This window comes from Mus caroli, unplaced genomic scaffold (genome assembly GCF_978045245.1).
Source record: "Mus caroli unplaced genomic scaffold, Mus_caroli_1 scaffold_20, whole genome shotgun sequence".
NCBI classification, from domain to species: Eukaryota; Metazoa; Chordata; class Mammalia; order Rodentia; family Muridae; genus Mus; species Mus caroli.
Genome location: NW_028227275.1, coordinates 53,976,477 through 53,989,047, shown reverse-complemented (window position 1 = coordinate 53,989,047; position 12,571 = coordinate 53,976,477). Strand labels below are relative to the sequence as shown.

General features: G+C 39.5%; 1 protein-coding gene across 1 annotated transcript in view; it reads right to left on the bottom strand.

Moving 5' to 3' along the window:
* Positions 1-2,389: 2,389 nt before the first annotated feature.
* LOC147000189 (solute carrier family 22 member 19) overlaps positions 2,390-12,571 on the bottom strand; it is a 30,011-nt gene continuing 19,829 nt past the window's right edge. Inside the window, exons 6-10 of the mRNA XM_085834213.1 lie at positions 6,976-7,091; positions 6,048-6,262; positions 5,148-5,256; positions 3,990-4,193; positions 2,390-3,091 (exon numbers count right to left, since the gene is read on the bottom strand). Coding sequence (XP_085690339.1) covers positions 3,034-3,091; positions 3,990-4,193; positions 5,148-5,256; positions 6,048-6,262; positions 6,976-7,091 — 702 coding nt within the window. The 3' untranslated portion in view covers positions 2,390-3,033. The remainder of the gene's footprint in view (positions 3,092-3,989; positions 4,194-5,147; positions 5,257-6,047; positions 6,263-6,975; positions 7,092-12,571) is intronic.

Genomic DNA, 12,571 nt, shown 5'->3' with positions numbered 1-12,571 from the left:
AACTGGTGGTCAACATGTAGGAGAATGCAAATTGATCCATTCTTATCTCCTTGTACAAAGCTCAAGTTCAAGTGAATCAAGGACCTCCACATAAAACCAGATACACTGAATGTAATAGAAGAGAAAGTGGGGAAAAGCCTCAAAGATATGGGCACAGGGGAAATTTTCCTGAACAGAACATCAATGGCTTGTGCTGTAAGATCAAGAATCGTCAAATGGGACTTCATAAAATTGCAAAACTTCTGTAAGGCAAAAGACACTGTCAGCAGGACAAAACAGCAATCAACAGATTGGAAAAAGATCTTTACCAATCCTACAGCCAATAAAGGCCTAATATTCAATATATACAAAGAACTCAAGAAGTTAGACTCCAGAGAACCAAATAAACCTATTTAAAAATGGGGAACCGAGCTAAAGAGAGAATTTGTAACTGAGGAATATTAAATGGCTGAAAAGCACCTAAAGAAATGTTCAACATCCTTAGTCATCAGGGAAATGCAAATCCAAACAATCCTGAGATTCCACCTCACACCAATCAGAAGATAAAAACCTCAGGTGACAGCAGATGCTGGCTAGGATGTAAGAACATCCCGCCATTGCTGGTGGGATTGCAAGCTGGTACAACCACTCTGGAAATCAGTGTGGTGATTCCTCAGAAAATTGGACATAGCACTATCTTAGGACCCAGCTATACCACTCCTGGGTGTATACCCAGAAGATGCTCCAACATGTAATAAGGACACATGTTTCACTATGTTCATAATAACCTTATTTATAATAGCCAGAACCTGGAAAGAACCCAGATGTCCCTCAACAGAGGAATGGATACAGAAAATGTGGTACATTTACACAATGGAATACTGCTTAACTATTAAAAACAATGATTTCATTAAATTCTTAGACAAATGGATGGAACTAGAACATATCATCCTGAGTGAGGTAACTGAATCAGAAAAGAACACACAAGGTATGCACTCACTGATTAGCCCCAAAGTTGGGAATACCCAAATTACAATTCAAAGACCATATGAAGCTCAAGAAAAAAGGAAGACCAAAGTGTGGATGCTTCAGTGCTTCTTAGAAGGGGGAACAAAATACTCACAGGAGGAAATATAGAGACAAAGTGTGGAGCAGAGACTAAAGGAAAGACCATCAAAAGACTGTCCCACCTGGGGATCCATCCCATATACAGTTGCCAAATATGCAACCTATTGTGGATGCTGGGGAAGTGCTTGCTGACAGGAGCCTGATCTGGCTGTCTCCTGAGAGGCTCTGCCAGAGCCTGACAAATACAGAGGAGAATGCTCGAAGTCAACCATAGTACTGAGTGCGGGGTTCCCAATGGAGGAGTTGGAAAAGGGACTGAAGGAGCTGAGGGGATTTGCAGCCCCATGAGGCGAGCAACAGTGTCAACAGGCCAGAACCCTTGGAGCTCCTGGGGACTGGACCACCAACCAAAGAGTACACATGGAAGGACCCATGGCTCCAGCTGCAGAAGTGGCAGAGGATGGCTTTGTTGAACATCAGTGGGAGGAGTAGCCTTTGGGCCAGAGGGGGTTCGATGCCCCAGAGTAGGGATATGCCAGGGCGAAAGGCAGCAGTGGGTGGGTGGGGGAACACCCTCATAGAGTCAGGGGGTCGGGGAATGGGATAGAGGGTTTCCGGAGGGGAGACCTGGCAAGGGGATAACATTTGAAATGTAAATGAAGAAAATATCCAATAAATGGGAAAATGAAACAAAAAGAGAGAGAGAGAGAGAGAGAGAGAGAGAGACAACAACTTAGAAATTAAGAGAACACATAGTGTGGTAAGTCTTTTTCCTTTTCCTTTTCCTTAGATATAAAGATTAGAATCCTTTTAAAATTGTCTCCTTTTTTCCCTCTCTTCCTGACTGACTTTCCCTAGCTGACAAGGAGTTAAATTCTCAGCTTTAGGGTGTGGTGGGCAGAGGACCTGTAGAGAAAAGAACAAAAAACCTCTTTACTTAATTCCACCCCCAACACACACACACCACACACACACACACACACACACACACACACACACACACACACACCCAGAATTAAGCAGCAGGTGTCAATTTGCCAAGAGGCTTGCAACTTCTGGCCTTAAGAGAAACTTAAAATGAAGATAGGTACATGTTTTTATAGAAAGCAACCTTAATTTCCAGTGAGACCAAGTCCTGCCCCACCCCTCTTTCCTCTAGACTGCCTTGTATCGAGAACCAACACTCTGGAGCTTGTCTCCAGCTGGAGCCACCACAAACTTTTCTCCCTTGAGTTAATTTTCTCAGTTATCACAGTAACAATGGGCCGATGGCTGACAGACTTTCCCTGGGGAGTACACAGGGTACTCAGCCCAGAAAGATAACCCATGAAGAACACAGTAGTTGCAACAAAGATTGCCTTGGTGATTTATTGGGGTTACCAACAGGAATTTGAGTAAAAGGTTTTTTACAGGGACAGGGATGACTCGTAAAGAGCAGCTACGTCACTGAAAGTCCCCTCAATACTTTATGCAAGTTGTCACGGTGGTGGCTTTCTGAACAGTTTCTGGGCAGTTCAGTAGTTAAATATCTGCTTTCAAGCTTGGCTGCTGGGTTTTCTCCCACAATACTATTTACTTCTTTAAAAAAGCTAGATGAAGGCCTTCCAGAACCTTCCAAGTCTTCTTTACCTTCTGAGTCTCATGAAGCCTCCCTGCGCCCTGCTCCCTGCTCGAAGACTTGGAAGATTTCAATTCCATTGAACTGCCATACATCACAAACATGTACTGTATACTGAAACTTGACCAGTATCACTGACTATAAAAATTTCGAGTTAATGTTTCTTCAATATATTGTGATTTTATTCAAATTTCTTTATTATAGTTATTTTATACATGACAAACTAGTATAATTTTAATTTAACTCATTATTTATACAACAATTTATATGGAAAAATCTTGCTAACATCTAGGTAAAATTCTGGACCATGATATGCTGAATGATATGTTTTTCATCTTTCTCCTTGATCAGAGGCCGGTTGGAATTCTTTATAATGGTGTCACTTTGGCAACCACATCTTTCTTTGCCTCTTTTGAGCTTTTCCTCCTGGAACAAATACAGCAAACATGGTAAAGAAAAACAAAATGAGAAAGGACAAAGAAAAGAGGGATCTTCCTGCATTCTTTAGAGCAAGCTCATTCTTTACCCATCAGCTTTAGGAACTCCATGGTTCTTCACAAAAGGTTGGAATAAATCATGTGAATAAAAGACTGAAGTCTCCAGAAACTTTCTACTGTGGTTATAATGACATTCTCAAATGAGTTTTGGGAGAAAGCCTGGGAAGGACACCAAAGTTTTAAAATTTTCTCTTTTTCCTTTCATGGTCATTTTATAGACTATTCAATTCTTCACTGACATGAACATTTCATTTCTAGTGGAAACAATATTGTCTGAATCACACAGCAAACATAAGAGTACTTCCCTGAGATATGACTTCATGAGTGTCAGACTCTTCAGTCTTGTATATAATCTGTAAGTTAGATACTGACTGTCACATCCCATGTCAATAGAGACTGTTTCTGAAAACTTACCAGCATTCACTTGGCTGAGGGGGACTTGGCCTGAGGGATGAAATGATACTTATATTTATGTGTGATTGAAATATCTTCAAGGATATGTGCTCTATATTATGGCAAAATAGAAGGTACACAACCTTGTCAAGATATATTTCACAATGGGTCAGAGTAAAACAGAGGACATACAAACTTGTATTTATCATTAATTCTTCTAGCACCATGCGTTCAGGGCTGGCCCTTGTGATGTAGAGTTTCCAGACACCTATGAAATCCATATAGAAAGGGATGTACAAAAGGTCCCTATGCCAGCACCAGTGGCCATATGTGAAAAAGCCTAATTGTCAGCCTGCTAGTGAGAATGTGGCCCTGAATTCTCATTTATCTTCCTCAACAAAGTCCTCTAAGGGGAAGGTAGAGGTTTTACTCACTTATTTTCTATATCTTGGATTGAGTCAGGCAGAGGCTGATTCTTGGTCTCAGGAAGAAGAAGGGCAACGAGGCCACCAAGGATGGGAAGAATCCCATAGATGATCCAGGGCAAGGAAGCAGAGTATGTCGTGAGGATCATAAATAGAGGAGAAAGCGCTCCTCCAGCACTGCCAGCAATTCCAACGACTCCTAAAGCAGTTGCCCTTGGAGCATAAAGCATTAATCAGAAGTAATCTAGCAAGTTCACACACATAGAATTTGTGACTTTATATCTCATATTAATTACAAGTCAATGAGCTGTGTAATTGAACTTAAGGATGCTGGTGACTTATTTTTACCATTCAAACTTCTGTTTTATTTGGTGTTATTTTTGTCAAGGACAGAGTATTAAGGCACTTGTTTATTACTTATAATAAAATATGTTATGAGGGATGAGTTCTACATGTTTTCTGTTATGTTTGTATGCTACACTTTAGCATTCATGTATGCATATATGTGTGTAGGGCCATAGGTATAGATTATGAACTAGAAAAAGTAATCATGAGAGGGGAAGATATGGTCTTAAGTAGTGGGAGGGATCTGTAGTATATATGTGACATGAAAGGAAAAGGGGATATTGAGGGAATATAAGTAGGGATGGAGGGATAAGGGGAAGTTAGATGAATAAAAAGATAGTACCTTAAAATGTTATATTGAAACCCAAGTTTTCTATGGTAGTTTAAAGCCCTGTAGCCACAGCAGCAGCAGCAACAACAGCAAAGACATGAGGATAGGTGATATATCAGTGTGGAAGAAGGGAGTTAGCAAGAGTAGACAGAGATAAGAGAAGACAATGAAGAGTGAATGCCATCATGTCTGCATGAAGTTATAAAACATTAAAAATGTACACAACAAAAGACCAATACAAAATAAAACATTTAAAATGCTACACTTCTTTAGGCACCTACCTTTTTCTAGGTGACTCCAGCTTGTATAGGAGAGGTGTGACTACTGGTACATTGGTCTTAAACTTATCTGGCAAAAGGTAACTTTTCAGGAGATTGAGGCCATTCTTGTTAGCACCACAACTGATTGATTAACTACCCAGCAGTTTTGCTCTTGTCCTTTCAGTAAAAGTGAATGAACTGAAAAAAGTCTGCTCTGACCTTGAGTCATACCTGATTATGGTGGGGACTAGCTCATTTGCATGTACAAGAGAACTCGTAATACAGGCAGAAGAAATTGCTCCTCCTAATGTTGATAAAAATACACGCAGTGTCTGCATTTCTGGAGAGAGGAAGACCGGTGAGAGTCTAGTGAGACAGACAGATAAATCTTAGTGTAGAAATGTGCATTTCTCCAACCCTGAATGGAATATAATTTTATTGGGAGTCTGTGTAGATCTAACATATAGTGAAGGGAGACTGCAGAGAGGTAGGAATTACCCATGACTACAAGATGAGAAAGGGACCTATATGTATAGATTGGTTTATGATGAAGAAAAGCTTCTGAAAACAGCTTGGACATTGTGTCTCTGATATTTGCTCATGAGGTGGAGAGCACGGTGAATGCGGAAGATCATATCCACCTTTTTCTCTCTAGGATTTCAGAAATCCTTCATGTAGAATGTAGGACTGCCATGGGGAAGATTATAGAGGACTGTCAACTCATTCAGATGCACACAGCATCTAAATCTATGTGCAATATTATAGAGTGGAAGGACAGAAGGTCTACAGTGGTGAAAGCTGGGAACTGACTTGGAATAATGTCTAAAGACTCAAGGATAGGACTGCTGTTTGGAAAACTGTCAGTTGCAAAACTATTCATTGGGTTAAATTTCTACTCAATTAAGAAAGTCTTATAAGTCCCAGCACCCACATGCTATGTCACAACAAAAATTTATTGAAAAATTGACAATTATTGCCCTATCCTAATGGGAAAATGTGTCCTCAATGTCTAGACTGCTTACAGAAAATCCATATGCTATCTTTCCCCCAATACTTTACAGATAGGATCTAAAAAATTCTGAGAAAAAGGATGGATTAATTTTCTTTGCTTATCCTGTGTCCTTTTCTCACCTTGAGGCAAAAATACAATAGCCAGAATGGAGATTCCCAACACAGACATGAAAATCAGTTGCGTCATTCTGCGGCCCATATAGTTCATTGAAAAATTTCCAAGAACATTGGCTGGGATGCACACCACACCATAGAGACACTGCAGTAGGAACACATTATTGCTTAGGTATTGGAAGTTGATAAGCAGGCCTAATGAAGACATCACTGACACAAATCTGTAGGGAACAAAGAAAAATGTTATATCATAAGGCTTGGAATGGTTGTCCCATACATGATAATATAGTTAGCTTTGGCAGCTCATTTTAGTTAAAGTATTGAGGCATCTGTTTTATGGAGAACATGTGGGAGATAATTTCGTAATCACAAAGATATTCTATGATAACGAATGTATCATCACTGTTATTTTTTTAAGGGGTTAGGGAATTCTTGTGATAGAAGCTCAGTCCATTCAGGATTTTGGAGGTTTTTTTTTTTTTTTTTTATCTTGACCTTAATGAAAGTTATAACTTTATATCAGTATATATCCATTGAAATGCATATACTTATGTAGTGGAAACAGACAAATGAGGAAGCTTAGATTCCAAGTTTTCCTCTGGCTGAAGTTCTAAGCAATAGTTTCTGATAATGAACCTTCAGAGTGATTGGATAAACTCACCACAGCACACTTTGCTCTGCTGTTATAGCCCAAACCCTTTGGTTCCCTCAGTCTGTAGAAAGTCTTTATCACTTATCTCAAAATTGTTAATGGGAAAATTAATGGCTATACTGTCTTTTGAGGCAGGGACTCAATATATAAGGCTTGGGCTGGTCTCCAACTCCATATGTAGACCAAACTGGCCTCAAATTCACATACATCTTCTTGTTTCTGTCTCCTGAGTGTTTGATTAAAAGCATGAACTAATAATAATAAGCTCAGTGTGAAGCCTACCTCACAAAGGCTAGGAGACAGATCCGCTTGCGAAGGTTAGGTGTACGGAACAAGTCCAGTGGGGAGGGTTTTGTCTGTGCTGCCTCCAACTCCTCCTTCATGATAGTTTTCACAACCTTCAACAACATTGACAAACTGTTGTCACATATAGAGGACTCTCTCTCTCTCTCTCTCTCTCTCTCTCTCTCTCTCACACACACACACACACACGCAGAGAGTCTCCTAAATATATGAATCTAATCTGCTTATAGATAACCATAGAAATATGCAACCTCGGGGGGTGGGTGGAGGTCAGGGGCCCTCTAGAATGTATCAGAGATCTGGGAGGTGAGAGACTTTCAGGACTAGAAGGGAGGGACCTTAGATGAAATGCCCTACAGTGGGGAGAGGGAACTTATAGAGCACACCTCCAGTAGACAGGGCATCAATTGAAGGGAGGGTGTTGCCATCCCACAGAAAAAGACTCTGACCCAGAATTGTCCCTGTCTAAAAGAACTGCAGGGACAAAAATGGAGAAGAGACTGAGGGAAAAGAGGTCCAGTGACTGGCCCAACTTGGGATCAATCTCAAGCGGGGAGCGGGGGGGGGGGCTCCAAAGTCTGGCACTGTTACTGATGCTGTGGTGTGCTTACAGACAGGAGCCTAGCATGGCTGCTCCCCAAGAGGCCCAACAAGCACCTGACACAGATGCTTACACCCAATCAATGGACTGAAGTCTGGGACTCCTGTGGTTGAATTAGTGAAAGGCTGTAAGAAGTTGAGGAGGAGGAGGGCAACCCCATAGGTAGACCAGCAGTCTCAACTAACCTGAGTCCCTGAGATCTCTCAGATACTGAACCACCAATCAGGCAGTATACACTAGCTTGTTTGAGAACCCCTACACATATACAGCAGAGGATTGCCTGGTATAGTCACAGTGAGAGAAGATGAATTTAACTCTTGAAGGACTTGAGGCCCCAGAAGGTGGGAAGGGCTGGTGGAGTGGGGAGTGGGGGGAGGACACCCTCTTGGAGACAGCAGGGAGGGGAGGAATGATGAACCGTTGGAGGGAGAACCAGGAGGGGATAACAATTGGACTGTAAAAATAGATTAAAGATAATTTAAAAATAAAATAAAATAAATACACATAAAAAGAAACAGAAACAAGAAAGTATTTTAAAATAAAAATATAATTACATAATTTGTATCCTTTCCTCTCCTCCTTCTACCCCATGGCTTCTATTTCTTTAATTATTGTTATATACACACACACAGAATCTCTTAAATATATGAATTTAATCTGCTCATGGATAACCAATTTGGGGCTTTCCCCTAGGGAGTCTCTTGCTCTAAGCATTTCTTAGTTTGCTGCAGATCTTTGTCTATAGTTGAGGCTCCATGGAATTCCCTTCTTACACTGGTGAAGAGACTGTAAGAGCAAGAGGAACAGAAAATTTTCTGTGAGATCTTTCTTTCCAAAATATGTCAGAGAAACTACATTCATAAACTCTCAACATGGTTGTTTAAATGAAACTTGAACAAGGATGACATCAATATACATGCTAACACAGAAGGGAAAAACCCACTGAATTTTAATGATTGAAAAAAAAAAATACTGTTAGCCTGAGCATTGTGGTGGACTCCTTTAATCCTAGCACTCAGAAGGCAGAGGCAGGAAGGCAAAATGCCTCAACCTCCAACCTTTTCCAAAAGGAAAACAAATAGTGTTAAGAGGATCAACTCTCTGCAGAGAGTGTTTATTTTCACTTTGTGGTTATCCTATTTTGAAGCACATCATGGCATGCTATGTCTCTGTGAGTAGCATGTCTAGACTGAAGTCAGAGGATGATATTAGATTAAGTTGTTTGTTAGAGAGATCTGGAAGAGTTTGCTGGTATAGGGTAGCAGAATGTTAGAATGCTGTGAACAGATCTAATGGATGATTCTGGTGGGAGGTCAGAAGATTAGAATTCTGATAGAAATGTGAATAGTGGAGATCTGTGTCATGAGATTCCACTGAATATTGAGTGAGTTCTTCTGTTCCTGTTGAGATCTGGGCCTGGCTTACCCCACCTGCAATTGCCTGGAAAATCACCCTGCATGGTCCTTGGATTTTGTGAATTCTTCAACCCCTACCAAGACCTTGCCCTGTCTAGTCTCTACTACAGTTATATTGCCATATTGTTCCTTTGCTCCCCATGAATTCCCTGGACCCCCATAAGCTGGCTCATATTTAGTAAGAAATTCCGTCTCTGCATGAGCTACACTCTTGGTCCTGCTTCCCTGGGCCACCTTCAAGTCATAAGCCCATTTTGAGATTTAAACTAAACCAAAAGGACCTAACAGACATCTACAGAACTTTTCACCTAAACACCAGTGGATACATAGTCTTCACAACAACTCTTAGAAATGTGTCCAAAATAGGCCATATGTGAGTGTGCAAAGCAAGCCACAACAAATATAGTAGTATTGAACTAACACCCTTTATTTTATCTGACCACAGCAAGAAACAGCACACAAGATGCACAAATTCATGGGGATTAAATCACACACCGCTGAATGACAAATGAGTTACTAAAGATAGTAAGAAAAAAAAAAGTCTCTTGAACTGAACAGAAATCAATACACAGTTTACAGGAATCTACAGGGCTCCACAAAGACAGTCCTGAGAGGAAAGTTTATAGCCTATAATACCCATAACATTTTTTGAAAAATCCCAGCCAAAGAGCTTATAGACTTAAAGCTTTGGAAAAACAAGAACAACACAAACTCTAAGGAAGTAGGTGTGAGAAGTGATTAAGATCAGAATAGAAATTAGTGAATAGTGTTAAAACAAGAATACAAAGAACAAATTAAACTAAGAGCTGGTCCTTTAAAAAGATAAACAAGACTAATGAGATCCCACTTATAGTAATGAAAAGAAAGAGTTAATGTCTGAATAAAGTTAGAGGTGAAAAGGGTGACACTAAACGATATTAATAAATTTAGAAAATCATAAAGACATACTAAAAAACAAATATAGCACCAAATTATATAGCATAAAAATGTAGGTGAAATTATAGATGCATATTGCCTACCAAAATTAAAACAAGATTAAAATGAATAATTTAAAAAGATATACAAACTGCTAAGTTTTACATGGATTCACTGTAGAATTTCCAATATTCAAAGAAAAACTAGTATCAACACCATTCAAATTATTCCATAAAATAAAGGGAATGGAAGGCTTATGAAGATTTTATGAAGCTAGATGACACCAAAAGCTTCTCAACAAAATAGTGGCCAACAGAATTAAAAAGCATCATGATCAACCTGGCTTCAGAGATTCAGGGATGCTACAACGTAGGTAAATTAGTAAATATAATTCCATAAAAGGACTCAACAGAAATCACATAATTTACTTTAATAGAGAAAAAGTGTTCAACAAAATCTAATATCTCTTCAGTACTGAAGTCATGGAGAGGCTAGGAATGGACCATATCTCAATATAGAAAAGGCTAGTATACAATAATATTATATAATACAATAATAATACGTGAAGGTTAGTATATCACTAACCTGTAAATGACCTTGTTGGTTTCTTTTCTATTATTTGGTAAGTATCTTGACTAAAACAACTCAAGGGATAAAGGTTTGTTTTGGATTACAGCTCCATAGGATCAGAGAACATCACGATAAGGAAGACATGGTATAAGCATGGAAGACATAGAGGCAGGAATAGGTTGAGAACATTGTACCTGTATAGGAAGCAGAGAAGGATAAACAAGGAGGACCAATCTATAAAGTCTCAGAGCCCACCAACAGTGGCTTAGTTTATTTATTAGAGCTCCACCTAAATGTTTCATAACCTTCAGGAAGATTGTAACCAGCTGATGATCAAGTAGTGAGACACATGAACCTGTAGGGTACATTTTATACAGAAACCACAAGATGCCCCTGACTTCCATAAGGTCATGGCCAGCTCATGATGCAAAACACATTTACTACAACTTCAAAAATCCTTGTAATTTAACAGTCCCAACATTGTTCAAAAGTTTAAAGCTTCTTCTGGGACTCAAGGTAATCTCTTAACTCTGACCCCCTGCAGAATCAGAATCAGAGTCTATACCAGCACAGCAGCATATAGTACACATTCCTATTTCAAAAGAGAAGAATAGTGGCAGAGTGAGGAAATAATAGGCCAAAGCCAAGACCAAAAACCCAGTCAGAAAATATCACATCCTATAGCTCCGTGTACAATGTCTGAGACTTCAGTTTTAAGGGAATTAGATGGTGGCACACCTCCAGCTATATATCGTTTATCATACACAACTTCTATCTTGAGTTAGTTCCACTCAGTGCATGGGGCTTTTATAGGCAAACATTCCATAGTTCAGGTTCATGCAATGGCCTATCAAGGTGACACTGCAGTGACTCCAACTCTGCCCCACACTGTCTGGCTTCCTCTGATATCTATAACTGTGAAACACAATTTAAAGAACGACTCTATCTTAGATTCTTAGCATCTGCAAAGCCAGCACCAATGTCATGCTGCCAAGTAGTTACCTGCTAAGGATGAAGCCTGGTCTTGTTGGACTACACTTATATCTGCCTCCATATGTCTGCTTTTGGGGAATAGCTTATCAGGCAGTTGCTTTTGAGGAGCAGGAAATCCTATGAACTGCATTATCAGTTCAAACTTTGTACTTTTAAATAAATTTGAATTTTAACAAGTGGGAGTCTTGTGGTATGTAGGGTCTTGCCCCATGGTGTGTTTTCCACTGCTCCAGATAAACAGGATATTCTTTAGCAATTCCAGTTTCTTTTTTCATAACATGCATAGGTTGCAAAGTTTAAGCTTCTTAACATATTTGCTTCTTGACAAACTGCTCAGTTTTTTCCCTTTCCCACAGCAGACCTGTACAATGCACTAAAGACTAGCCATATGATAGTCAGAAATGGTCTCTTGTTTTACAAAATTCTCCATAAAACGTATTCATCAATTATTTTTAAGTTTCCCAGGCCACACCAGAATGGTCTGTTGACCTCAGCTTATGCTATGCACACTATTATAGCTCAAAGTTCAAAGTCTTTCTGATTTTTCCCACAAATGAGTTTCAAAGGCCTAAGGACTCCATGGTCACGACCATCACAGCAGTGACTCCACTCTTCATACTATTTTTCTGTTGTGGTATAGATGCTCCAATAAAAGAAATATAAGAAAGTAAGGATTTATCTTGGTTCACAGTTTCAGAATATAGTCTTTTATCATGGGGAACTAACGGCAGCAGGACACTGATGAGGCATCTGATCATACTGTATTTGCATGTGAGAAGCAGAGAACAACGAATGCGCATGCTTATCTAGCTTCCTCCTTTTTATGTAATTGGGGATCCAAGCCCAAGGAATGTTGCTGTCATTTTTTGGATTTTCTATTACTTCAGTTAACCTAATCAAGTCAATCCCAAGATCAGTCCCAAGAGGCCAACCTAATTAAAATGTTCAAACAGAAGTAAGCCTGGGAACTTATCTCTTAGGATACTCTAGATATTTTCAAGTTTACAATAAAAATTAACCACCTTACAATTTTATTTAGATTTCTTAACAGAACTGATGCTAAAAAGCTATCTAAATATGC